Below are 27,752 nucleotides of genomic sequence, written 5' to 3' on the forward strand. Positions count from 1 at the left end.
CGAGCGTCAAGAAGGACGTTCAGCAGCACGCAAGAAACGTGCTGAAGAACGAAGTGTCCGTCAGAAAATCATCCAGATTGCAGACGAGTAGATGCCCAGGTATAGCTGACTCTTGGAGATTGACTTGGCGATGGTGTGATCGATTCAGATGTCTGGGCTGGGCTAGAACAGAGCATAGCTGCTGATGGGCCAAGCTCTGAAGCACCCGAGCGCCAGTACATGGTGCTGCTGGAAGAATTCACGGCCAACTTGCGTGCAGAGGTAGCCCTGCCCAAGTGTACTGACTCTTGGAGACTGACTTGGCGGTGGTGTGAGCGATTCAGATGTCTGGGCTGGGCTAGTACAGAGCATAGCTGCTGATGGGCCAAGCTCTGAAGCACCCGAGCGCCAGTACATGGTGCTGCTGGAAGAATTCACGGCCAACTTGCGTGCAGAGGTAGCCCTGCTGGTCAAGGTCCAGGAGTTTTGCTACCACAGCATAAACTTCTTGAAGGCGTTCCAGTAGACTGTCATATCCGTTCACAAGACGAATGTGCTCAGTGAAGGCTTGGTTCTCAAGTGGTACGATGGGGCCCACTCACCCAAGGACGAGAGAGTTCGTGAAGCAGATGCGTTTCGTCGAGAGGCTCCAGAATGCCGGTGGGGTAGCCTGACAGGTGTTGCCGGTATGTTCCCAGCCAGGTTCAACGCCCGCTGCTCTGTTCTGCTCACGAGAACCTCAGGGGCCACGGCACGAGACGCATCTTTCGCCTCTTCTACTTCCAGCAGCAACCAGACTGTGACGAGGGTCATCACCAGACCGGTGTGCTACCGATACGGGTGCCACATAATTTGAATAGACTAGTTGGAAGAAGACAAAAAAAAGACTTTCAGGGTGAGGAAATGAAAAAAAAAAGCCGGGAGGGGGGGGCGGAGGGGGGGAGGCATGATTGGGCCCTACCGCACTAAAAGTATTCAGGTTGCTCGGCATTGGAATGAAGTGAAAGAAAAGGAATGTGGAAGAAGATAGAGGCCTTGCATTATAGTGAGGCTGTCTTTCTGTTCAACAAGCCCACCCTGGAAGATAACCGGCCGTTCTTCCTACGCGGCCATTTATTTACGCCGACCTCAACAGCGACTGTAGACGTTAAATGCATTCTTGCATTAAATATGGTCTACTTCTGCTCCACAATGTCGCTTCATATACAGATTAGTGGGTACTGAGGTACTTACAGGGGCTTTTTATAGAAACCACCGCTCCAAGGACATGGCGAAAAAGGGGGGCTCAGACACACTGCGCTGAATTGATAACTGATTTTTATTCATTACTTACCAATTTATTTTAATTTTATTCATTATCTATTCCTTTTTATTCAGCCTTCAAGCGCTGGTTTTTATAAATGCATAATCAACTAGCCCAAGAAGCCACTTTGTTTAAGGAGCTTTTTTTCTGAAGCAGAATTGTGTCAATTCACTGCACCTGCAAAAGCGCTTAGAGTTCTCTTTCTTTGAGTTCCATGCTGGGTTTTATCGACCCGTGGCCAAGCTTCAAGGTTACCGCTTCGTTGCAGTTTTATTGGTTCGCCGCTATTCCCAGGAGAAACTTTCCAACTGGGTATCGTTGATCGTAAGACGCATTATAATGATGCGGGACAGTACACATTACTAGTTTGTGGTCAGACAGGCCGTTTAGAATTTCAACATTTCTTTCTTGATAAGGGAAATGGCTACTCAGGAAAACTAAGCCTAGAATGCTAGAGCTGGTTCCTTGTACGCTGGTGGGTTCTGTTATGATTTGCGATAGGTTAAAAAAAAAAGCATTACATCAAAAACCCCATTAAGTGCAGAAAGCTGGGCTAGTTGGTTGCTATTACTATTGTGAGACATTCCAGGGGCTAAAAAGACACCGGCGAAGGTAGACGAGACAGTACGAACGCCGGTCACCTGAGGTTTATTCCACAAACAGGTATTATATACAAAGGGCACGCAAAGAGAAGTAATCCGTGACAAGATAAAAACCCATTATCAAACAAATGCTGAAGGCACCAGTGTCATGTCACTCATGTTTGCCACATCGGCGCACCTTCTATTTATCACCTACCTGGCTAAATCAACACGTTTGCCTTGAGGTATTCTATTTCTTTGTACGTAGCGCCACAGAAGGGCTGCTGACGTAGTTTTCTTTGTCATTGATTATGCTGAAATTTCTCGGCTCTTTTGAGTCTTAAACATGCGCATCACACTTGTCCTGTCTAAAAACGCCTTGCATGCTGGTTTGTGTGAGCAACGGCGAATGTGGTCAGCTAGGTGACCTCCGCCGTTTCTCACACACGACGTTTTTAGACAGGACAAGTGTGATGCGCAAGTTTAAGGCTCAAAAGAGCCGAGAAATTTTTGAAGCCTTCAGCATAATCAATGACACAGAAAACTGCGTCACCAAGCATCACCGCATTGTGATGCTTGAATCAAGTTGAGGAAACACCCGCGGAAAGCTGCATACGCTACAAATCTGGAGGATGTAAATACCCTGGAACATATCATTCGTTCTTCAGTGACCCCGCCTTTCCGAAGAGTTGCCGTTCCGGTATTGACATACTCCGATCACGGCGTCACTTACTCTAGAGAAAACGCCACACAAAAATCGCTGTGAAAAAAATCTTTACCGATACTTTAGTGACTGGTCCAAAAACGAAACTGAATCCTCGCGTTTACTATCATCATCGACACTGGCAATGTCCTAAAAAATGGCGCTGCGTCGCTATCTGACCTGGCCGCGGTATCAACTCTCGCGCGTGTTTCGCGTGTTTTTTATAACATGAGGTAACTGCAAACGAGGTCATTCGTCCGACAGACAGCATTTACTTTCTTTTCGGGATTCGCTGAGTCCGCCTTCACAATGGGACAACGCTGGAGTTCGAAGTAAGCGCCAACTTTATGTCGGTGCGTCAGGCGGGCTTTTGACAGCTCGCCACTTTTTATGTACGATGGTGTTCTCCTGCAGTGCTTTAACCGCTTTAACGGTACAGTTTGTTGCATTTATAACAACTGTTTGTTGTATTTAGGGGTTGCGGTACCGCGTTGAGGAGCTGTTGTTGTGTCACAAACTTATGTGCACTCTACGGTGTTGTTCAGTGAACATAGGCACAAGAGAGCATCGCTGCCTACTCCGGCTGTCCGGGATCAGAAGGAATTCTGGTCGAAACGATGGAATACGGGAGACACCCCGTGGCAGACGCATGGCATCCATCGGTGAGTGGAAACTGGAACTGCAGAATGCGTATTAAGGGGCTTCAAGCAAAGCTACAGTTCAGGGTTTCACTAGCGCGAGCTCAGCGTTAATGCTATTCGTTTTCGATTTTCATTTAGCAGATAGCTCCATATAATCTATGTGAACAGCGACTTAGCGTAGTAAAGATGAATTTGCTTTCTTGTTGTCTTCAGAGCAGGTTGAGAGAGCGATCGCTGCTCTGTGCTAGTGTGTAACATGTTATGCTACCCAGCACTTTGCTTACAGGTTGCTGCACCAAAACCAAGAGCTGATCTTGGCTGGAAAGGAGAATGCTCGGGTGTTCATTCCCCTCTGTGGAAAGGCTTACGAACTGTTGTGGTAAGCAGAGACGGAGTGTTGGCAGCGCAATCCTCAAGTTATCTTTGTTAATTATGCGTCTGTCGTCTGGGCTTGTGTTCTCCCAGGAAGGAGTCCAACGAGAAAGAAAACAGTTCAGTTGCAGAACAGACATGCTGGCGTTAGCGTCGCCGCTTAGAGGTGGCCGTCTTGGTTGCAACAAAGGCACCTGAGTCTTATCTGCTTATCAGCCTCTGACCTGTCATTTGAGGGTACCAGGGCTATCTTGACTTGCACACTACCTAAATCACAGCTTATCTCCCGCAGGTGCAATGTGCAGTTATGGGCAAAAGTTTGCGGAATGTGGGTTCGTGGAAGAAAACAAACAAAAAGAATTGAAGCACAATGGGACTAGTGTTCTCTTCTGGAAAAATGCTAACTGACTGACCAGCGACGCAACACAGAAAGAATTTTTTATGAATCTGTATACTGCAAACATTTGTCCATTACTATGCACTCAGCGGTTATCTTTCCGAGTTTTGCATCATCATTTTTTTTTGTCATCACAGCACATTAAATCAATCACTGAAAGACAAAATAAAACAAGTGGTATAACAAGCAAGATTTTTGCACAGTGTTAGGTGAGTGGCAGCAAGTAAGAATGCCACAGGTGATGACACTTTGGTCACCTTGGGATCTATCTGCATGTGCTTAACAGTGTTTGTTCTTTATCGTCTCGTACTGCACTTGCCAGCTTCCTGGTAAATATTTGTCACATTTTGTAAACATTTCTTAACTGTTGAAATGTGCAGCACGCTCTTTTCTTCATCATGTTTCAAAGCTTCCTTAATCCACCGCCGCGGTGGCTCAGTGGTTATGGCGCTCGACTACTGACCTGAAAGACGCGGGTTCGATCCCGGCCGCGACGATCGAGTTTTGATGGAGGCGAAATTCTAGAGCCCCGTGTGCTGTGCGATGTCAGTGCATGTTAAAGAACCCCAGGTGGTCGAAATATCCGAAGCCCTTCACTACAGTGTCTCTCATAGCCTGAGTTGCTTTAGGACGTTAAACCCATAAACCAACCAACCAGCTTCCTTAATCCTCTGTGTGGTGTACTAGCCTCTCAACCCCACCACCCAATAAGTCGACAACAAACCGTAGGGAGTCAGTTGGTCTCTTTATCAGATCAGAATAACGAAAAGAGGATAAGAGAAGTTTGTTGTGTTTTAGAGAGTGGTTTAGAGGGAAGTGATTACTCACTGAGGGACGATTGTATCCTTCTAGCGATCCCAGAAATTTTTTTTCCTTTTTCCTTTTCTAATGCTTTTGCCACAGCTGTTACAGTTTCTTGTCATTTTTTTACTTGGTGTATACATTTTCATTTTTGCTTTGTGTGAAGTGGTTATCTTTCTTTTTCTCTGTAGCTAGTGGCCGTTTCTGCCTCTTCAGGTGGTTGTTCATCTCTTCCTTTGTTATGACCCCTGTGTTTACTACAGGAACAAAATAAGTAACTTTAAGAACATGCTAAGTGACCGTGACACAGAGCTGGAAGGATGGCAATTGCTATACCCTCTCTCATTCATCACCATACACCATCACTCGCGGGTCTTGACAGACCGTATGCAGCTGCTAATTAGTTCCCTGCAATAATTTCAAATTTTGTGCTGTCTGTACAGGATCCTTTTAATGATTAGGACTGATGTGATGGCATTTTAAGTCTATGTTATGAATAGTCTGTGTATGCTATACATTGCAGTGTTTTTCTTTTGCCATCAGCCGCCAGTGACACTGTGTGGTTAAATAGTGCATATTAAAGGGCGACTACATAGATAGATGAGCTTGTACAGGCTATCATTCATTGCAATTTATGCATACTACACTGCGGGTGTAATTCAAGATACTGCGGATACTGTTGTTAGGATTGTCTTTTTCACTGCAGCCAAGAAAGTTAAGATGAGGCTAGGGCATTCTGCTCTGGGTGGAAAAATTTCACCCCAACAGCACACAAGAATAGGTCACAAAGTATTGCTTTTGCTCCACTGGTGTCTGTCATCATGAATGCCAGTTTACCAATATCCCTCAAGAGGAAAGTGTACAACAGCTGTATCTTACCGGTACTCACCTATGGGGCAGAAACGTGGAGGCTAACAAAGAGGGTTCAGCTTAAGTTAAGGACAATGCAGCAAGCTGTGGAAAGAAAACTGATAGGTGCAACGTTAAGAGATTGGAAGAAGGCAGAGTGGGTGAGGGAACAAACGCGGGTTAATGACATCCTAGTGGAAATCAAGAGGAAGAAATGGGCTTGGGCAGGGCATGTAATGCGAAGGCAAGATAACCGCTTGTCCTTAAAGGGACACTGAGGAGAAATTGAAGTTGGCTTGTATCAACAGAATATCAGCTCCTGATTACAAAAACGCCACTCATACTGACAACAAAGCTCTTGTAACGTAGAAAAGAGCAAGAACCAAAATACAGGTATCGCCGCCACAGGCCAAACTCGCAAGCAAAAGCGTCATGACGTCATAGGACAAAACAGCATTGGTTCTAGCAACACTAGGACACGAGAAGCCACAATTCACTGAGGCGCAGTCAATGCATGCGCATATCTCCTTGACATCGCCAGATGGCGGCACGTACTCGGCAGCTACGCGCGCGCCTGCAGCATCGAGACCAGTCACCACCTGCTCACCGGCAGTAGGCAGGCTCCCGGTATTCCTCTAACGGTAACAAGGTGCAAGGTTTGCTAGAGGTGTCTATTTGTGAGAACTTCGTTGACGACTTCGAGAGCGGGATCCATCGTAATGCTGGCAAAACACCGGTGCAAACGTAAACGAAGCGACGGTAGCGATGGCCGGAATAGCCGATAGATGTCTTCAACGTGCGGCCAGTGGTAGCTTTCTTTTCGGCTGCTGCTAGGCCGCACTGCTGGCCGTCAGAAATCACGGAGTCTGCTTTATGTCATGCGCACGTCATGTTTCAAGTCACTTAGTCCTGTGTCGTCATAAGAGAATCCCAAGCTTGAATCAGAGCAGCGGGAAAAACTTTTTCAACTTCGAATCCAAATTTCTTGAAAATGAATGCATCTTTCGCTGCCGGCCAAGTGGCAACAAAGCCATGAAATGCCGAACTATCGGATTTTGCTATAAAAAAGATATTAATAGAGCTCTCCTCACTGTCCCTTTAACGGTAACGGAGTAGATTCCAAGAGAAGGCAAGCGTAGCAGGGGGCGGCAGAAGGTTAGGTGGGCGGATGAGATTAAGAAATTTGCGAGAATACGGTGGCGGCAACTGACAAAGGACACGGTTAATTGGAGAGACATGGGAGAGGCCTTTGCTCTGCAGTGAGCGTAGTCAGGCTGATGATGATGATGTCTGTCATGTGCCTCGCTCCTTGCAGGTTCTGCAGTCTTGGCCACAACGTTGTTGGTGTGGAGTACGTCGAGAGGTCGGCGAGTGAGTTCTTCAAGGACAGTGGCCTGCGCTTTGAGGTGGTCACTTGCCCTGTGCTGCACTGCAAAGTGTTTCGTGTAAGTGTGCTCTTTGCAGCAAAGCAGCGGAGGGGTCAGGTCAGGTGGGAAGCTCTACTTGTAAATGGAAAGTGCGTTTGCTTTATGCCTGTGATGCATTTGAGTGAGAAATCTTGTAAAGTTTTTTGTGGTAAAGTAATGCCACTTTGTGTAGCGCCTGAAAATGTTTGGTTACTGCTGCTTACACAATGAAGCAAGCCTGAAGGGCTGGCTCTTCTTCTTGCAAGCACACCCTTGGTCAGATGCCTTCAGTGCCATATAGGGTTCACTTTTGAGCCTTATGTTCAGGTACTTATGATGCCCATGAAGCTTTGAAAGTTCGGAGGGGGTCGGAAAAAAATTTTCTTCTTATTGTGAAGAATCGGAGCTCTGGGTTGTTGCATAATTGCCCAACAACACGGCTCAAAAAAGAAGCCATGTGGTGTGAAGACATTTGACTAAGGCTGTACCTTGACAAAATGTCCTTTTGCATTGCGGTGCAGTGTTTCTTCTAGTGCACATTTTAATAGACCTTGCTGTGTGAATTGTAAGGAGCCTGCAATGTACGCAAGTTTCATCACCATCGGCTGTGTGTATGTGCATATCTCGTAATGCAAACTCTTGCGAAATACCCCACTGAAACGCCGTTGTATCTGATGCAGATGAGTTTGAGTTGAAACAATCCCAGCACACTGCATCTTTCAGTTTAGTGAATGTTTCGGAAAGCACCAGAGTACTGCTTCCAGGTCAGAATGCGTCCTCTCAGGTGATGTGCTGCAATTTTCGGGGACAAAGCTGTAGGCAGTGAAGTCCAGAAACTGTGCCTTTATTCTGAGTGTTTCATAGGCACGGTGGAGACTGTGGGTATCAACTGTGATATGCACTATGCCTTTTGAAGAATAGACTTGGTGTCACTTAGATGTGAGCAAGATTTACTGGTTGAGACATGATAACCTGATAGTCTCAGAAATTGATGCAGGGTGATTCTGCTTTGGAAGGAAATACCCAGACTGCTTCAGCAAGACAGACATTGATGTTGTGGAGAAGTTCAAAGCCTTTGCCATCTAGCAGGCATCCGTGCAAAAAAAGGCGCACAAAAGCACAACCAAGCCCATCCTGTTTCTTTGACGATAGAATATCAGTGCATTTAATTAGAAATCCATCGAGTTTTCTGTATTGTGAAAAGCTGGAAATGACAGAAGCTAGAAACAGCAGGAGCTGACATAACCATTTGAGCATGATTATTAATCTAAACTTATTCTAGAAGCACAGTTGAAAATGTGTCAAAAGCATTTAATGTGGGCTTTTTTGTACTGCAAGTTTTTTTGATACAAGTTCCTTGACATGACAGGTTTGTTATTTGCTCTGTGTGGGGCATGAAGCTGCAGCTTAAGGCTAACTACTATGAAGCTAATGTAAAGAAACTATTAGTTTCAGCTACTACTGTATTTATATATTGCAACAATCTCCCAGTGCTGATAGAGCAGTGGGGCTAAAATCACCTTGCGCAAAATGAAGGCAAAGAAGAATCAAGCACGTGCTGACAACAGCCATATTACAGATGTTCTCTCAAAAGTAGCAGAAGTTTCAGAATATCTTTTTTTAACCGAAATCACCATAATTACTTGCGTAATGAGCACAATGTTTTTCCTAAAAAAAAAGATGAAAATTTTGGGGTGCAGCTATTGTGTGGGGCAAACTATTCATAAAAATTATAGTCTTGGAGAGCCAAAGTAGCAGGTGCATTTCTTACGCTAGTGCGTCTATTATGCGAGTATAGTAGTTACACAGTCAAGAATGTTGCCTCAAAGAGTAGACTTCATTGACAGTGGACTGCTTCTCTACTGGCTGCGGCTGGCAAAGGACAGGGTTAATTGGAGAGACATGGGAGAGGCCTTTGCCCTGCAGTGGGCGTAGTCAGGTCGGTGATGATGATGAGTTCAAAGTTTCTTCATATCAGCTGAGCTTTTGAATACTTACAGAACTTTATTGTCAGTGTTCCGATCATTACAAAAAATTGTTTTGGCATGCGTGGTGGTTATCTGAGCATCACTAGTGACTTTGAAGTGACTCAGCTTTTTCTCAAAGTGCTCGGATGCATAAGTGCTGTAAAATGGCAGTGCACATTAAAGAAATCTGGGTCGTCTAAATCAACCCGGTGCCCTTTGCTATGATGTCTCTCACAGTCCACGTCCAGCCTAAGTGATGGTAACCGCTGCATACTCTGCCATTTCTTTCTTGTGGCTGTGAATGTCAAAGAAGGATGTCGTTTCAATTGTTTCAGACTCTTGAACGCCGTTTGCAAGTATTCGTCTGCAGCATATTTGACTTCAGCAAGTGAGTATTATTGGAGCTCTAACACTCATGTCAGAGGGAAGGCTGAGGCATTGTGTGCACTAAGACAATACTGCATTTGATTTCGGATAACCGGAGCTCAAAGGGTCTGAAGATTTCAAACTGGGGAGAGCGTTTGTAGTGTGCTTGGAATACGGAAATGAAAGGCGGTGTGCATTGCATGTCATCTTCATCAGATTCCATTCATGTGCAATGGATCCAGAACACACCGCTATCATAGTGCCCTCTTAAAGTGGGTCAGGTGGTCCCAAAATTTTATATTGTGCTACCACTAAGGTCTGCAATCACCGATTTCGCTGATCTTTGCTTTGAAGCCTCACTTTAGAAAACTATCCTCCAAGCGAAAGCGAAAATGAGATGCGACATGCTAGCACACATACTCCACATTTGGACAGGTAAGCTAAATCGGCTGTAATTTTTGGTTCCTTTTCTTTCACTCAATTTTGTTTTTCTCTAATGCAGTGTGAATCTACTTTCCCAAGTTCAAGAAAAAATATGGAATACAGTGAAACCTCTATGATACGATTTAAAAAAAATAATAATGTGGAACACCTTATTATTTGGGAAAATGAATAATCCTAACCACTCAATTTTTTTAAAACTTTAACTGTTAGATGAGGCTGAAAGGCTTTTATGACAATTTCACTTGATTAGTTGGTCAGCATTTCTTGGTAGAAGGTCTGAACAGCTTCTTTTCTAGTGGGTGCAGAAATCGAACTGCATTTGTGTTGTTTTAAGCACGGAAGGAACTTCGCAACACGTCCAATCAGTCCGTCGACGGGAATGGCGAAAGTAGCAGAAATCTCTTCCTGGTCACTTTTCAGATGCTTCACCCCATTGCCTTCATGCACTGCGGGGAAGCCGCCGCGGCGGCTGACTTTCGTAGCACCCTTGCTTTTGTGCTGCTTTTCCCAGACCTGGTCCGCCCATATGTAGGCGCATGATTGTAGTTTTAGAGCGCAGCTCTTTGGCGTCCGTTCCTGGGTTTCGCGTCGTCGTCGGCGTCGGCCTCGTAACCAGCTCCGCCCCCCTTTCATCCCCCCAGCGCTATCGGCGTCAGCGGCATCAGTCAGTCGCTGCTATCTCTTCCCTCCTCCCTTTATCGTGTTGTCCGCTTGCTGCGCGCGCTTCTGCCCCCATCGTTTGCCGCTGGGTGTACACGCCGCCCCCCTCTTCCTGCGAGTCTCCGGTTGTCAAAGCGCCGGCTCGAACTTAATTCCTTTCTTCGCTCCTCCTCCAATGCAACCCCTGTGCGGTGGCAATCAGAGAGCCAGATCGGTGGCGGCGGATCTGTATATGAGCACCGCCCGAGCCGAAATTGCCGCTGCCGTTCGCCCTGTGCGGTGGCAATCAGAGAGCCTGATCGGTGGCGGCGGATCTGTATATGTGCACCGCCCGAGCCGAAATTGCGAATACGTGTGAAAAATAAAAAAAAAATTCTGTGATAGCGCATACATGTGTTGCTCGATTTCTTTGCCTCAATCTATCGAAAAGGTGAAACAGCTTATTTGCTGCGCTCAAATTTCGCATTAGGAAGTAACGTAATCGTCGGTAATTTTTTTAGATACTTTGTCCCCTTGCCCCTAGGCACTATAAAGAAGCCACTTCATTTCTTCACTTCATGTTGCGTCCGTGTAGGTTTGGCTCACTTGCATGTTAGAGCACCGCATTTTTTTTTTTTTTGCACGTAGGCACTGCAGAGAAGCCACCATAGCGGGTGACTGTCATTGCATCCCACTTCTGCGTTTGCGCATGTGTTGTTGGTCGCTAAACGACAAGGCTGATGACTGGGCGAGTTGGTACTGAATCATCTTAAAACCAGCCAGAAGACGCAAGACACGATATAAGAAGAACACAAGACAATTCGCTAAACGAATTGTATGCCCAGAATATCTCGAAACTTTAAGTGTAGTAGCTGGCAAGTCCTGTTACCTGGGAATGTATTAACCCGGAGAAGAATAGTGCAATGCTGTGGAACACTTTTACTGCCCATGATTTTGATTGTATCAACTGGTGTAACTTTTTACATTTCATATGACGCTGCTAATTGTTTCTGTGTAGTGCAAGACAGCTTTATAAGCTGCCCGCTGCGAAGTCTTTTTCATGTTGTGTCTGGTGGCACAAAGTCATTGACTGGAAAGCATTTCACGTTTTGCGCTTGCTCTTGACGTCGTGGTACTATACTGCTTTGCAGGGAGTGTGCTGGAACCATGGACATTGTGTGGGACAGGGGTGCCCTGGTGGCCGTCAACGATGACGAGCGGCCAAGGCAAGTGCTGTGACACGGTGAAGGTCCGAAGCTGGGCAGGTTTGGGCAAAATACTTGTGGATCATGAATGGCAGTTTACCAATATCCCTTAAGGGAAAAGTATACAACAGCTGTATCTTACCGGTACTCACCTACAGGGCAGAAATGTGGAGGCTAACAAAGAGGGTTCAGCTTAAGTTAAGGACAACGCAGCGAGCTATGAAAAGAAAAATGATAGGTGTAACGTTAAGAGATCGGAAGAGGGCGGAGTGGGTGAGGGAACAAATGCGGGTTATTGACATCTGTGTTGAAATCAAGAGGAAGAAGTGGGCTTGGGCAGGGCATGTAATGCGAAGGCATGATAACTGCTGGTCCTTAAGGGTAACAGAGTGGATTCTAAGAGAAGGCAAGCGTAGCAGCGGGCAGCAGAAAGTTAGGTGGGTGGATGAAATTAAGAAATTTGTGGGGATACAGTGGCCGCAACTGGCAAAGGACAGGGTTAATTGGAGAGACATGGGAGAGGCCTTTTGCCCTGCCGTGGGCGTAGTCAGGTTGATGATGATGATGATAAACACAGGGCCGCAGAAAAAAAAGGGAGACACTGCCACGACATAATAGCCAGCTATTGTTGGTGTGACTCTGCCTAAAAGAAGATGCATGACGAATATGTGCATACCTCCATGTGATGTCTTGCGAAAAATAAGTGCTAGCTGCAAGGGTAGGTAGGTAATTGAGTAAGTTGCTTCTTTGTAATCGCTGGTGTTACTACAAGACATCAACGTGGAAGAAGAAAGAATTAGATGACCACAGTGTTGACTAACAGCTGTGGATGTAAGAATTAACCATCGGTGTTTTCCGCTGGAAAGCTAACCAGTTGGCTTTCTTGAGGCCTGGATATGCTATATAGGTTGGAAAATGGTCGAGAGTTAATTTGAATTCCACAGGGACGCCGATGCATTCCGAGTTAACTGCGATTCAGACTAACAAATGTGAACAGAATATGCAGTACGCTGCAATTGGGAAGCAGTTGGGTAATGAGATTATTACCCTATTTTGTGCTAAAATATTCGATGATGACTTTTTTTTGCTTGCATCTTCTGCTATAAAGCACAAACTTATTGGGCCTCACCTTCAAAACTGAAGAATAGATGGACAGCGTTTAACATGCACCAGCTTGTCTACCAGATGGCCGCATCGAAGTCGCAAAGGGTGTGTGACCACCTATGAGCATGGTCGCAAGTCTGGAAAATCGAGCAGCCTGTGACCGTCGCGTGACTGCCACTTTTTGGCCAAAACGGTAGCGTAGCCACTTGAGCTCGCAAATTCACACTTGCGAGCCGTGGAGGTTGTGTGATCGTTTAGGTTGAAAAATGAAAGTTGCCAGGACGGCCGCAAGTGCCTTGTCCGATTTTCCAGCCTTCCAACCCCCGAGTGGCAAACTGCAAAACTAATGGGCGTGCCTTTTGGCAGCATCCTGTTTCAATAATGCACCGGCATCGACTTTATGCACCGTTTCATTCTTCTCTTGAATCATTTTCTCTTGGTAATTACTGCAAACGGACTACTACATTTCTAAATCACTACACCATGTGACATTGCGTAGGTTGACCGCAATGGCTGCAAATAATCGCATGGAACGTGTCGCAAAGGGCACCGGAAAACTGGGACAAAGACATGCAGGAAACATCAGTGAAAACTGGAATTCGTTTGTTTCACGCACGTCGCAGCTTCATGCATGGCTGCGTGGTTTTGATTTCGGAATGCTAGAGATGCTGTGACCCATTTGATTCGCTGTAGCTCATTGCTGGTCACCTCATCCATCGCTGAACAACAAAGGCCGACAAAGCAAGTTACTGAGGCCTTTGAGAGAAGCAATTACAAGCATCAGCTGGGTACAAATCTTGAAGGTCATGCAGCTAGTTGCCATCACCATGCCACGGCTAATGCGGAGAGAGTCTCCCCTCGCCATTTATCGAGCCTTGCACTCCAATTTCACCCTCTCCACATTTCCTCCAAAGAGGCGGCACAGCCTCACGGGAGTGTTGCTTGCTTTACTGCATACCCAGGCTGCCCATGCACGGTGGTGTGTGTGGGTTCGAATTAGCAGTGGCATAACCCGTTCACGTTCGAATTAATGGGCTATATTTTATACAGCTTCCAATGTAAAGGTTCGAATTGTGCAGAAATTGGAATTCATAAGGCTGAAATTGAAGAGATCTTTCTATATTTGTTTTGAATTGAAATTATAAATGGTGCCTGAAAGATATGAGTGAAACTCCAATCTAATGTCATGAGTTTCAAAAGGCGGAGTTTTAATTTCGTTTCACTAGCAGCTTGTGAACCTGTTTGGTGACGACCGACATCCTTGACGACCAACATCCTTGCCAAAGAGGGCAGGATGATACGTGTGCAACTCACGGGTTTTGGGTTTTGGTGAAAATGTGCAAGGTGAACTGTAAATTACATTTCCTGCTGCTCTGTTACTTTGTGCGTGCGTGTTTGAGGGGGGGGGGGGGGGGGGGGGGCACGGGGCATGACTGTCAAGCTTCCGGCATGTTGAGAATCCCAAGAGGAGAGAGAAAACTCAAAGAAAGCAAATGAGCACTGGCTCATCATTGCCTCTTCATGTGTCCGATGTCATGAATCTACACCAACTAACCTTGCAACATACACACTGTTGTCAAGAAACAATTAGCTGATGCTCTTATAGTGATGCCCCATTTGTTTTTTTCTTTTTCTTGCGTATTTGTGCAGGTATGCAGACACTGTCAAGTCGCTGCTATCGCCAGGTTTTTCATACGGGCTTTGCACCGTGGTTTACAATGACCCATCTTTCAAAGGTGAGTTTGTTCATTTTTTTGCTACTTTTGGTCCACCAAATAAGTCATCACAGCAAAATGTTCAACTCTAATTGCTTGGCACACTTAACTTATTTCTTGGTGTGCATGATGCCGAACACACAGAATTCATGTTCCCAGCTTTGAACATGCTTGTGGAGCTGCTGTGGTGGTTCAGCTTTGTGTGGTTGTTTTTATTACCCTTCCTCTTTTGAAACGTATGAATTCATGCCTTTTTTTTTTGCACTGTTGCCATGTAAGAAGCATTGTATGCATATATATGCAGCTTTTGTCAGAAGTGTCTAGACCACAGGCTTCGCCATTGAGTTGTGTGGTGGACTCTCGTTGTACTCCTGAATGCGGCTCGACAGCGAAGCCTGTGGGTTGGATACTTTTCACATTACTTTTACATGTAATATTGCATACACTATTGCATATGCATATTATTACATATACATATACATATTACATATACTATTTACATGTCTTGCCTCTGGTGTAGTGCTGTATTAGCCCTGTTCTGATATCGCTGTTATTCTGATTATGTGGCCTGTTATTTTTTCTTTTGTCTCTAGCAGAAATTTTTTGCTGCTAAATCTTAGCAGTAAGAACAACAAAAGCTATATCTGTATACCAGGAGCAGGAAAACTAGGTATTTCGTTTGCAGTGAAAGCAGTCAATCATGTTCCCTGCATGGAAATTTTAGCAGCCCCGTGTGCTAATGTCGACGACACCTTCCCATTGTCACTGTCCAAAAATAGGGAGGCCACTCTTAAAGAGCTTTTTTAAAAACTCACTTTTAAAAGTGTCAGAGGATTAAGGGTATGATGCAACAGTTGTTCCTCTTGCCCACACACACACGAACACTGTGTCTTTCACAATTACGTTCATTCTGTGGAAGACCACACAACATGCTTATAAAGGCCCGCTTTAACCAAGCCATACAAACATGCCTGTGGCACGTCTGACTCGCAACTCAAGGGTCAGGGGTTCGATTCCCGACTACACCAATTTTCTTTTCGGCGCTATTCATCTGCTTCATATATTTACGTGTCCTAATGATGTTTGAGTCATGCTGCCAGTTCTCTAACCGCCAGTTTTCGATTATTTTAATCACTTTTCGAATCCGCCGCTCATGTGTGGTGTAGCCCCCTTTTTCGACCAATATGGATTCTTGCGGTTACGGCGATGCCAACGCCGGCTTTACTGCAGCATGAGGCCATTCAGTTGCGGCGTAAAATATAAATATTGTGCAAGTTTGTAGGAGCAGCAGTGATTTCTGCTGTAGTGAAATGCCAGGTGGTCTTTCGTGGATGGAGAAAACATGCAGCTTTTATTATTGCTGTATGCTGTTTTATTAATATGCGCTGTCCTTCTTTGTGGCTGAAGTTGTTAGGGCTTGTGGATCATGGAGAGAATGCTGGCATGCAGAAAAAAACTTATGGAAGAAAACGACAGTGCTGCCTGTAATAACTTGCACTTAAGCAGATATACCGCAGCTTGCAGATTCCGCGTTTCCTCCGTTATTCCCGAGCTTTACAAGTATGGAAGTAAAGCTCCGAAATTTTTATATTTTGCTCCTTTCAGCAATGCCATGGAGTAAACTGAATTTCTGAATGAATATTCTGCTTATCATCATTTACTAAAATTAAGGTCTTTCATTTTTATTGCAATAAGCTTTGTGTAACTAAGTGAATAATGTACTTTGCAAGAATGTCCTACATTTTTGACGTAATTGCGTTAAAAAATTCTCCTAATATTTAACACATCCTCCCTCTATGCTGTTTCATGAAGTTGTTGATTTAATTACTGGTTATTTTATTGTGCAGGTTTCCCCAGAAGTGTACCAGATGATGAGGTTGTGATGCTGTTTGGTAAGTGGTCTGCGGCCTTCTGTTTCACCTTTTTTTTTTGAACACACCATTTTGTCTCTCTATTCCTGGCTGGCTCCAACACTTTTTCTTACTTTGACGAGCTCATCAAAACTCACTCATACTTACCAGCGAGAAATGTTCTCGGCTTTGGACTTAACAGTGAAACCCATCGCACCGAATCAGTCGCACCCATTTTGACCCAGGTCCAGTGACAGTCAGAGTCAATGTGGCACATTCAGACTCGCAGACCCACAGAATCCACTGGGCTGGGGCTCACTGAAACCCACGGACATGGGTCGCATTCAGCCTCTTGTTTCTGCAGACAAAGACTGGCCTACTCACAGGCTGCACTTACGAGCATTCTTTTGCTGTTTCATGTGCACGTGAAAACATAATTGGCACTGGTCGCAACCACAGGTCCGTGGAAGTGTAAACATGGGTTGAGCTTTTAATTCTGATACTAACTGCGTTTCATCTTCATCATCATCATCAGCCTGACTACACCCACTGCAGGGCAAAGGCCTCTCCCATGTCTCTCCACTTACACCCTGTCCTTCGCCAGCCGCGCCCACCGTGTCCCCGCAAACTTCTTAATCTCATCCGCCCACCTAACTTACTTTCTGTCGCTCCAGCTACGCTTCCCTTCACTTGGAATCCACTCCCTCACCCTTAAGGACCAGCGGTTATCCTGCCTTCGCGTTACATGCCCTGCCCAAGCCCACTTCTTCCTCTCCATTTCGACTAGGATGTCATTAACCCGCGTTTGTTCCCTCACCCACTCCGCCCACTTCCGATCTCTCAACGCTACACCTGTCATTTTTCTTTCCATAGCTCGCTGCGCTGTCCTTAACTTAAGCTGAATTCTCGTTGTTAGCCTTGGTGAGAGAAAAATTGTGGGGACGCTTACGTCAGTTTCAGAGTGCAATGAGATAGTGGTGCGCCCTGGTTCCGTCACAGACACTTGTGGCTGTAGCTCTCGGACGCATGTCCATACTCAACCAGGAGCAGCTGCCAATTGAGTTAGCTGCCAGTAGAGTCAGGATTCAGTGCACTGTATTTCTCATGGTGACAGGACAGGAAGTGACACTTTACATTGTACTCCTTTGCCACAGGCAGTCTTGTGGCAGATTAAGGGACACTGTGGACAAATTGAAGTGGGCCTGTATTGGTAGGCTAGCGCACGGTAATTGCAAAGAGACTACTCTCATTGAAAGAAAGCTCTTATCAAATCAAATCAAATTTATTTTCCAACAAGTGGATGGTCGCCTGGGCTAAAAGCTGTACAAACAGCTTGACAAAGGCCCGGGAAACCAGTACACAACATGGCAGGAGCAAACAGTGAATTTCAAAAATTCATTAAAAGTGTTATACAATGTATACGTCACTGTAACACGAGATGAAAACAAAAAAAAGTTGATCAGTAATAAAATCAATGGAGAAAGCTCAACAAGGCAGAAAGTTTGTGAATGCGAGTATAATATTTAAAGTAAGAACACATGTATGGATAGATTATATTTGCACGAAGTAGGTTCTCAATTGCTTAGGACTAAAACCAACAGTGTCTTTATATTTGCTGCGAAGAACGGGAAGATTATGAGCCAAGGATTGTAATTTGTAGTCTGTTCTAAAATGTGGTAGGGACCATGTGTCAGTGCATCTAGTGTTTACTATTGCAGTGCGGTGTTCAAGAGATGCAAGTTTTACCAAGAAATTACCTTAAGCTAGAAAATTAATAATTAATAAGCTAGAAAACCCCTGAAAACAATATACAATCATCGCTATCACCAACTGATTTCACAAGTAAAACGCATAGATCGACACTGATTTTTAGATGTGAATCCCAGAGGCTGTGCTACATCACCGTTTGCTTCGAAATGGTGACAACCTGTTCTTTTCAGTAAGGACATGAGGAGTTTGAGTCGAGTGGCAGGAAGATTCTTAAATCCTATTTTCTCTGTGAAAAATGTTTCTCTTGCAGCCAGACAAATGTCGACATAGCTAGGAAAAGGTAGGAGAGTCAGTTTTTTACTGAGATCAATAGTTGGATGTTGGCGTCCTCAGTGTCCCTTAAGCCAGTCGCCTTCTCCCCTGGTTGTGTAAAGAAACAGGACTGTTTCCACCAAAGTTGAGAGCACCACTTCTCATCTTCAACTTTCCGTTTCCTTGAGCTCTCTGAAAGCAACATAGTAACGTGCTCAGTTTCCACAGCAAGAAAACTTATGTTTTCACAGCCGCAAGAGCTGTTGTAGAACTTTTAAACAGACGTGGCTGTGTTGAAACACATATTGGAGCACACTGTCACTGGAAGAGCGTGGTGTTAGCATGGTGAGGGGCCCATATATTTTCTCCCAAGAGAGTCTCGGAAGTCTCGAGAAGGAAAACTAGGCAAAAGTAAATGGAGGCTCCTTCCCCCCCCAAAAAAAAGAATCATTCAGTAGCTCTGGCTAAGAGAACCACTCGTGAGGCCAAATCATTCCTAGTTGTAAAAACGTTTGCGTGGCTCTGTGATTACTGGTACTCTTAATGTGCTGAAGGAAATAGGCAAATGTGGGGGTCAGCTTAATTGCATGTGCATTCCGCATGCATTAACTCTCTTGTGGAATTCCTGATCTCCATTTGCAACAATTGGTAGACCATAATCGCTACTGGCTGAGCATGCTTTCTGTTTTAGTTCTTCCCACCTTGGGTTTCCTTGTGTATTGACTGACATTTTCACTGACTAAGGTGACGAACTATGTGCTTAACAAGAGAAAATATACTTGCAGGTAAGTGCGGGTAGGTTGTGAATTGAGGGGGACAAAGCTTTCCTAGTGTTGCTGTCAGTTGTGCAGGTTCAGTCCATGGCTTCAGAGGGGGGTAGGTGAGAATCCCTCGTTCCCCATTTGGTGAAGATGTGAGAGGTAGGGAAGGGCTGCAGGCACCATTCTCCTTTGAAAAGACGAATAAAAGTTATCCCCCCACTGCCAACGTACTCACACAGGCGTGCTTTGTGGGCAATGCAAGGTGTGCCTGCAGTGGCTTCAGGTCAGTTGCTAGCTGCCCGTCACGTTTTTGGCATGTGTTTGCATCGAATGAACAAAATGGCATTCTTATTGGAGCGGCCGAAGGGTGAGGGGGCGGGGAGTAATGAACAAATTTACGGATTACGTGCACCTTCACCTACGAGGAAGTGCAGAACACGCTCATGCCTTTTTGTATTGATTCATTTCTTTTGCCTCCTGTGTGTTGAATATTAAACAATGACTCACATTCAGGGATATGCCCCACTCAGTTTTCAGACAAGGTATGCCTAGGCGTTGACTTGCAAGTATAATGCGTGGCGAGCAGTCGTTTTTTAAAAAACTGTTAACATCTCTACAGAGGTCTACAGAGGCGGGATATGAATGCAAAAAAAAGCTAATATGTTGTAGCTGGGGACCTCTGCCATCTCTGTGTGAGACGCCATTGAGCAGGGCACTGTGCGACGTGCCTAGCAAGTGCTTCCAAAACAAACGCTGTGATTTCTTTGGCCCAGTGGTCTTGCGGGCAGTGCGTTTGAGATCCCTCCTGGGAGGAATGTGCGCGTTATTATTTTATTTATTAATTTGAAGGGCTTCTGTGAGGCTCTTTCGCGAGGTTTCAGATGTGGAGACATCGGGGGCAATGTGCAGTATCGTGGCATGTCAGTGGGTATGCAGGAAGGGCTGTGGAGAGTTCAGCTTCTGAGAGTGCTGCGAGGGTGGTTTGATAAGCTTGGCAGAAGTGCAGATCAAAACTTTTTCTGGATATTAGTCCTACTTGCCGGCTTATATCTGAACCCAGTGAGTTTCCAATTTGTGCTCACTTGGCAGAAAATTAGTATTGCCCAAAGTAACAAAATACACAGTGATAGTAGCGATGCAATCTCCATTATTTCACAGTTTTTTCCTCCTTAGATGTTCAAGTTTGTAGACAAGAAGGAATTACACAGGGAGTCCAACTGCCAAACAATAGTCGGTTGAAAAAGTAAATCAAGGCCTTATTTTTGCAATAATTTTTATTACGGGAATCGGTTATTGGGCAGCATTGTCATAATTCAAGACGTGAAGGGAGAAAGGATGAAGCTAGAAGATGATAAAGTAGTGTAGAATGCAGCAAAAGAAGGCAAATACCCAGCGCATGTAAGAGAGTGCGTTGATGAGGCCAGCGGAGGAAAGAGTGCCACACAGCTGGGTGTGGGTGCCGCCAGCTTCTGCACTGTTCTTGTGCAGCCTTCTTCTGTTTCTGCAGCACTTCTCCATCTTCTTCTACCTTCCTCAACTCTTCTTTTCTTCATCACCCACCTTTTCTCCCTTCTCATCTTGTGTTGCGACTATGGCCCCCTCTCAAAAATTTTCCAGCGATGAAAAACTGCTCTTCGCTCGTGGTCACCAGTCTGATAAGAATTTTTTGCTCTATCATATCACGCAGCTGCTTTGGCAAATTCTCTGTCACTGAGCAACTCACTCTGAGAACATCACTTGTCACACTGCACTAGTCATCCTGTGTGTAGTCTTGCACATAACGCTACAGAAACGCAATTTTCTTTTTCCGCAGTGGCACAATAAAAGACACACAACATGCTATTGAATCTGCCCTTATCACTATTTGTTGCGCTCTACTCATATAATGAGCTTTCATAACTGCCCAAGGCAGAAGCTTCACATCACTATACAGCATAGTACTAATGCTATTTGAATGAACCCACGATTCCCCATAATAAGCCACAGGAACTGAATCTAGTGTACATCACAACAGTTCTGTGTAAATATCCATGGCGGCAGAAAGTTAGGTGGGCGGATGAGATAAAGAAGTTTTGCGGGAATACGGTGGCCGCAGGTGGCAAAGGACGGGGTTAATTGGAGAGACATGGGAGAGGCCTTTGCCCTGCAGTGGGCGAAGTCAGGCTGGTGATGATGATGATGATGTGCGCATTCAGCACTCTTGTCAACAAGCTAGAAACACAACCAGCTAGACTAAGCAACACAGCACGGACGTTTTCTCTTCTGACATTCATGAAGTTCAAAACGCTTCTTCATGTCCTGGCATCCTTTCGTCCCTCTGTCATTTTACTTCCTCATTGTGGCGTTTGACTTCCTCTTCGTACAGGTTGATCGTTTCTTTCTTAGTCAGCCCCGAATGAAGTGTCGTCTCCGACGCTTTCACCAAATTCAGTCCCTCCACTGAGACGCGTGACGAAAATGAAGGGAAAGGGATTCTGGCAGGCTCACCATTTATTCTTATTTCATCAGCCTGCCCAGGCTCTTGCTATAACTCACGACAAGCGTACTGTTTTTCTGAATGAGCAGTAGCTTGCATGCCGATTCATAGACTTTTTATGTATGTTTCAGATCTCCTTTCAAGCATTGTGGTTACATTGTAGAGTACGTTCCTGTTAGTACTTTGCACCTTTGCAAGCTCATAAGGTTGATTTCTTTGCTATCCAAAAAAACCTGGTCATCACCATTCCAGCTGATAGAGTGGCATTTGTTCCTTTGGTGCACCTTCATCACACATTTTCTGCCGCTTCGACCTTCATTCATAGTGATGAATTCATGTTTTATACACGGTCCTGAATAGATGCAGGAAGTCCTGCAGATTGTGATTAAGCCTGGCTATACACGGCATGGAAATGTGCTTTTGCATGCGCATTTGGTTGAAAGCCAGCAATCACTGCATTTATTGTGCACACAGGTTTTCTGTGCACAGTTATTCGTGGAGGACTTTGCGTTCTCTTTCCACTGACATGCCAACAGCACTGCAAGCCTCGCTCGTTCTCAGTCCTCTCTGATGATGCCAAGGATTTTTTCCCTTAATGTCCATAGCGGTGACCATTAACTGGGCATCGAGAGTGTGTTTCATTTTTACTGCATAGTTTGCCCATGCCTGAATTCGTTCCTGGAAATACAAACTCTCTTCAGGGCTGGTGCAGAGTCCTTGTGAAGTTCATCTAACTGGGATCTTATCTACAAGACTGTCCGCTTCTTTAAATAAAGATTTCTTTACTGCATAAAAGTTGCCTCTCTATGTTTTTGCATTTGCCTTAGATGTGCATTAGACATGAGCAATGCCATGCTTATGTGCTTACCACGTTTTTGACGTGAGCCAAATTTATGCGCGATACTTGCCTGTAGGGAAGCCATGGTGTGGGCATATCGAACGTCTCTCCCACTTAACTTTTGCATTGAGTCACACCGTACATCTTGTAATGCCACTATGAGGAAACGGACCTGCAGAAAGTGTTTTTTCGACCACCAGGGAAATATGAAATGTTTTCTAAAATGTGTTAAAAAAGCACACTATGGCTGCAAGTTAATGATGTGACCACCGGTTTTCTCTAATGGGTACAAGCCATGTCCCGGCCTGGTGCCCGGCTTCCTAGGGTTGCATGGCCTGGGAAAAGAGCCTTTGCCTTCAAATCCCATCACTGTGGGCTTGAACAGGCACTCCGAAAAAGGGCCACAATGGGCTTTGCAGCTCAAGGCGGGTTTTGGTCCCTTGCAGATAGGTTTTCCATCGAAGGAGAGTGAGGTAACCAAAGGCTTTTTCCCAAACATTTTACCCTAGAAGAGCCGAGCGCAAGGTTGGGGAAATCTTGTATTCATTAGAAAACCAGTGGGTACCCAGCGGCACTGGGGATCGAACCCAGCACCTCTCAAATGCGAGGCAGGTGCTCTACCACAAGGCCACCACTTTGGTCTGAACACTTCTGTGTGCTTACTGCACAGAGATGTGTAAGATGTACAGAGTCGATCCCACTTGTCTAGAGCGCTCGGACGGTGCCGTCCGGTGGAAATAATGCGAAATTCTATAGTAGGCATTGGCTTTCACTGATAATATTGTTACGTGGCAGGAGACGTTCACACCCCGCAGAACACTGGTGCAGTCACACTGAACACAACACAAGCACAGGGCGCACCGGACGCCAAGACACAAGCCACCGCGCAGGATTCAGCGCCCGAGCACGCGCCAAGCGCCCTCTCACTTCGTCTGCCTCATCTTCTCTGAGTCGACCCGTAGCAATATTTGTGCTGGGGAGAAGCCTAATAGACCTGTGCACCACACAGGCACCAGCGCCTTACCCCCAGCAAAGCAGCTGTGATGAGGTTTAACTTCATTTGCTCCCCCAGCACACTGCGCGAGCACTCTAGACAAGTGTGATCAACTCTGTACACCAGCCTGATGGCAGTGCAATGAATGTCAGCAAAGCAGAAAAAAAGATACTAGTGCCTTGTTGGCTGCAAGCTTTGCCACTCTGCAGGTTGTTTGCTGTGCATCGCACTACTACCACATTGATTGGGAGTTCACGGACTCATTATGTATCTGCTGCAAAAGCAGCAGTCGTGTATCTCATTGCTGGAGGCACAGATTGATGCCTACTTGGGATCTGGCTGAATATGTGAAAGTAAAAGCCGACCAATTTCTGCTAGCTATCTGATTGATTAACAAAACACTAGTTACAAGTGGATAGAACTGACTGCATGCACGTAAAGGACACCAGATGCTGGCAGAGTGCCAGTGTGCTGCTGTTTGGTGACTATGAGCTAGGCAGCTGTGGTTTAAATGGACCCTGAACATGATTGCATACCTGGTTCATTCGCTTTCTGAAAATATTTGAAGCTTGGCATCTTTAGAGAAGTGCTCACTGCATTTAATACAAATTCAAATGCACTTTTTTGAGAGTTTTATATTTTCTTCTGTCTCATTGTGACTTGCAGTGTCATCTGTTACATCGTTATAAAAACCGATATGGGCAAGTTTTGTATACTATCCATTGTGAGGAGCCTTTCTGGCTTGCTGTGGCCAAAATGATTTACCTTGTGGCTTGGGCAGACCCAAGCGAGTCTGAACTAGTTTGAACTCGTGAGCACAAGTATTTGCAAGTAGGTTTGGTGGCAGTGTCACAAACATTGAACTGCGTCACCAGCATGCTGTACATGAAGTGGCGTTTGACTCAAGTCAGATTGTAATGTATGTGACAAAGATGTTGAGTGCTGAATTTCCTCACGTGTGTCGTACTGAAGTGTGGCATTGTGCCCGGCTTTCTGTTCCGAGGAAAGCTTCCCTGAAATGGACCATGGTTCTTTTTTTCTCTGACTGCTTGATCCCTGTGGCTGTTCCGAATCGTGGCTCTGTGTGTGACAAAATTGTTCTTGTAGGTGACTGCATGACACTGACGAAGGTGGTGCAGTCAGAGGAAGAGAAGCGCCTGCACATTTCCTCCTGCATCGTCGAGACCCTTTGGCACGGAAGAGGCTGACCACTACACCGCAGCGTGCCAAGAGAGGCAACGCTGCTTCATTGGAGGGTCTGAATTTGGAGCGCACATTTCTATTTTGTACCGTTTCTTTAGGTCTGAAGTCTTCCACATAGGTGTCTGTGCATTGAGGGTAGAGTATTTCTAGGCTTGAAACTGTCTGACTGAACCTGTTGAAGGAGTAGCGAACCAAAATTTTCATTGCGCATTTTTTTTTTGTTCAGAGTGGTGAATTACTGCATTGGCTCCCTACAAAGTCAGAACAGCATGACTGTCTACCATCTTGATCTCCGAAGTGTTGAGGTTGTGAAGGAAAACCGCCACTATTACATGCAGGAGCTATTTTAGGTGGAGCGGTCAGACTGGCTGCTCACTCAACCAGCTAGTTTTTGGCTGTGCTATCGAATTCGCTGTAAGAAAAAATGTTGTATTGAGCGAGACACCTTCTTGCTTGTACTCTGACATAATCCAGAACTATCTCAGTGAGTAATCATTCCTACACTCGCGTTGTGGATGTGTGGTGCCATCTATTGTAAAAGACAAGAAGTCACTAACACCGTCTTTCCGAAGATTAGAGGAAACTTGTCGTACAGTTGCGAGCTCTAGATGTAAAAACAACTCTTTTAATGGAAATAGGCACGCGAGCCAGAAAAGAAAGTCTACAAACTTTTAGAACAAGAGGTAAACCAATAAGCTTCAACAGTCGACTGCCAAAGGTTTTCAAGGTGTCCGCTATTTTGGCAATGCTTGGATGCTTTGAGCCACATGGTTGCAAGCAGTGCATGGAAAGCAGATGCTGAATCTGGCCCCCAGAGGGAGCCAATGCAGTAACTCTAGTGCACAAGGTGTTAGTAGACATGGATCACCGGATGAAATTTGCCTGCTCCTGGTACAGTAAAACCCGGTTAATTCGGATTTCACAGGACTGTAGGAAATATTTGCATTCACCGAATGTCAAATTAGAGGCAAGACAGAAAGGAATCGTAACCAAGTGCCCCAAATTTGGTTGACAATAACTCTTTATTGGTTGGAGTTCCGCCAAATGGCGCTGTGCGCACACACTGTTGGATGAACCAACTACGTATGTACCCCAGGACATTCAGGGCATCAACAACAAAGCATGCCCTGCATACAGGCACATTACTTAATTGTAAACGGTGACTGATTACGCGATGCACAGGCTACCAGAAGAGAAGAAAATGGCAAAGGGAAGCGCAAAACACAGAGGCGTCTCATTCTATCTTTTCAGCTAATAATCATAGCGATAAGTACGGTGCTTTTATGTTTTGATTCGACACCAGCACCACTTGTGATAAAGTGCCAAACTTCTGAGTCGCTCACTCGTCATCATCGTAATGCCACTTCTGATGCTCTCCACATGCGAGCTCGATCATCTGTCCGGATTAATCAAAGCGTCGCCAAATTCACAAATTCAGCTGAATTAATCAGGAGAGTCACGCCATAGAATAGTTCGCAGGTTTGAAGGGAGTAGATGGGTTGTCTGAATTATCCAGTTTTCCTAACAAATGGAGCCAAATGAACAAGGTTGTACAGTAAATAATTTATGACTGAATTTTTTTTCTTCTGTAGTTTTGGTTTCAGTTTAGACATTTAAACTGTAGCTACAGTGCCACAGATACGATTGAAGTCACATGAAACATACAGAAATTGCATCATAACTCCGTCTTCATCATTTTTATTCGCTCCATCTTGTACACTAGCCTGCTATGAATCTGAAATGATCTTGTGGGAATGAGCAGCTCTTATTTTGCTGGTTCTTCTGTGCCTCACGCGATGTCATAGCTGTGATATTACAGCTACTACTGTTGCTGCATTACAGCTGCTGAAACCGAAACTCTGTGAACCAGAAATTTCGATTATAGTGTTATTTATTGGGAGCAGGCAAATTCCACGTGGCACTATAAAAATTTCGCTGTCCCTCCTCCTCTAACAGAAGCCTGCTTCTTTGTGCTGGCTTCTCTCTATGCAGAAGAGCTAGTATACAGTTGTGCCATATTCTGTTGGTCAGGCCAGGGCAGCTCTATGTCTCCTTAATAAGGTACAGTGAAACATTCTGCTGTGTGATCCGTCAGGTGGCTTGTCATTTCTCTAGTCTAGTTGGGGTCACTGATATTGTTGCAGTTCAGTCCTTCCATCTTTACCGAAATAACTTCCGCAAAGGTTCATCGGAGTGTGATTGTTGCGCCCATTTACCGTGAAGCTGTTACGTTTCAATGTGTACAGAGGAATCACTACACAGCATGTTTCCAATGATTCATTGTCACGTGATGCCACATTTGTTGCTGCTGCTGCCACTGTACTGCTTTTGGTGATGAAATTTACTTGGGTGTTTGGATTATCCTAGCTGCCTCAAGTGGAGAAAAGTTGCAGCCACATAGTCTTAGCTGCATGAAAAGGGCGAGAATGACTTAAAGGGACACTGAGGAGAGCTCTATTAATATATTTTTTATAGCAAAATCCGATACTTCGGCATGTCATGGCATTGTTGCCACTTGGCCGGCAGCGAAAAATGCATTTATTTCTAAGAAATTTGGATTCGAAGTTGAAAAAGTTTTTCCCGTCGCTCTGATTCAAACTTGGGATTCTCCTATGACGACACAGGACTAAGTGACGTGAAACATGACGTGCACATGACGTAACGCAGACTCCGTGATTTCTGGTGGCCAGCAGTGCGGCCCAGCAGCAGCTGAAAAGAAAGCTACCGCCGGCCGCACGTTGAAGGCATCTATCGGCTATTGCGGCCGTCCCTACCGTCGCTTCGTTTACATTTGCACCGGCGTTTTGCCAGCGTTACAATGGACCCGTTCTCGAAGTCGTCAACGAAACTCTCGCAAATAGACACCTTTAGCATACCGTGTACCTTGTTTACCGTTAGGTGCTGATTGGTCCCGGCGCTGCAGGAGCGCGCGTAGCTGTCAGGTACGTGGCGCCATCTGGCGACGTCAAGAAGATTTGCGCATGCATTTGCTGCGCCTCAGTGATTCGTGGCTTCTCGTGTCCTAGTGTTGCTAGAACTATTGGTTCTAGCAACACTATTTTGTCCTATGACGTCATGAAGCTTGTACTTGCGAGTTTGGCCTGTGGCGGTGATACCTGTATTTTGGTTCTTGCTC

At 45.3% G+C, this 27,752-nt stretch overlaps 1 protein-coding gene across 1 annotated transcript; it reads left to right on the forward strand.

The window, feature by feature from the left end:
* Nucleotides 1-2,734: 2,734 nt before the first annotated feature.
* Nucleotides 2,735-27,382, forward strand: LOC149336702 (thiopurine S-methyltransferase-like). Its single transcript, XM_089553057.1, has 9 exons — nt 2,735-2,898; nt 3,112-3,228; nt 3,494-3,586; nt 6,942-7,071; nt 9,335-9,387; nt 11,600-11,674; nt 14,408-14,493; nt 16,320-16,364; nt 24,521-27,382. Exons 1-9 carry the CDS (start codon nt 2,876-2,878, stop codon nt 24,619-24,621), a joined length of 723 nt encoding a protein of 240 aa, XP_089409183.1. The 5' UTR covers nt 2,735-2,875; the 3' UTR covers nt 24,622-27,382.
* The last annotated feature ends 370 nt before the right edge of the window (nt 27,383-27,752 follow it).

The sequence above is a fragment of the Amblyomma mixtum genome, chromosome 7 (genome assembly GCF_055824585.1).
Source record: "Amblyomma mixtum isolate Tamu chromosome 7, ASM5582458v1, whole genome shotgun sequence".
Lineage (NCBI taxonomy): Eukaryota > Metazoa > Arthropoda > Arachnida > Ixodida > Ixodidae > Amblyomma > Amblyomma mixtum.

Coding starts and splice junctions, on each gene's coding strand:
- LOC149336702 (XM_089553057.1), top strand. CDS start 2,876: ATGGGACAACGCTGGAGTTCGAA. Junction 9,388..11,599: donor AGCATATTTGACTTCAGCAA/GTGAGTATTATT, acceptor ACTGCTTTGCAG/GGAGTGTGCTGGAACCATGG. Junction 14,494..16,319: donor CAATGACCCATCTTTCAAAG/GTGAGTTTGTTC, acceptor TTTATTGTGCAG/GTTTCCCCAGAAGTGTACCA.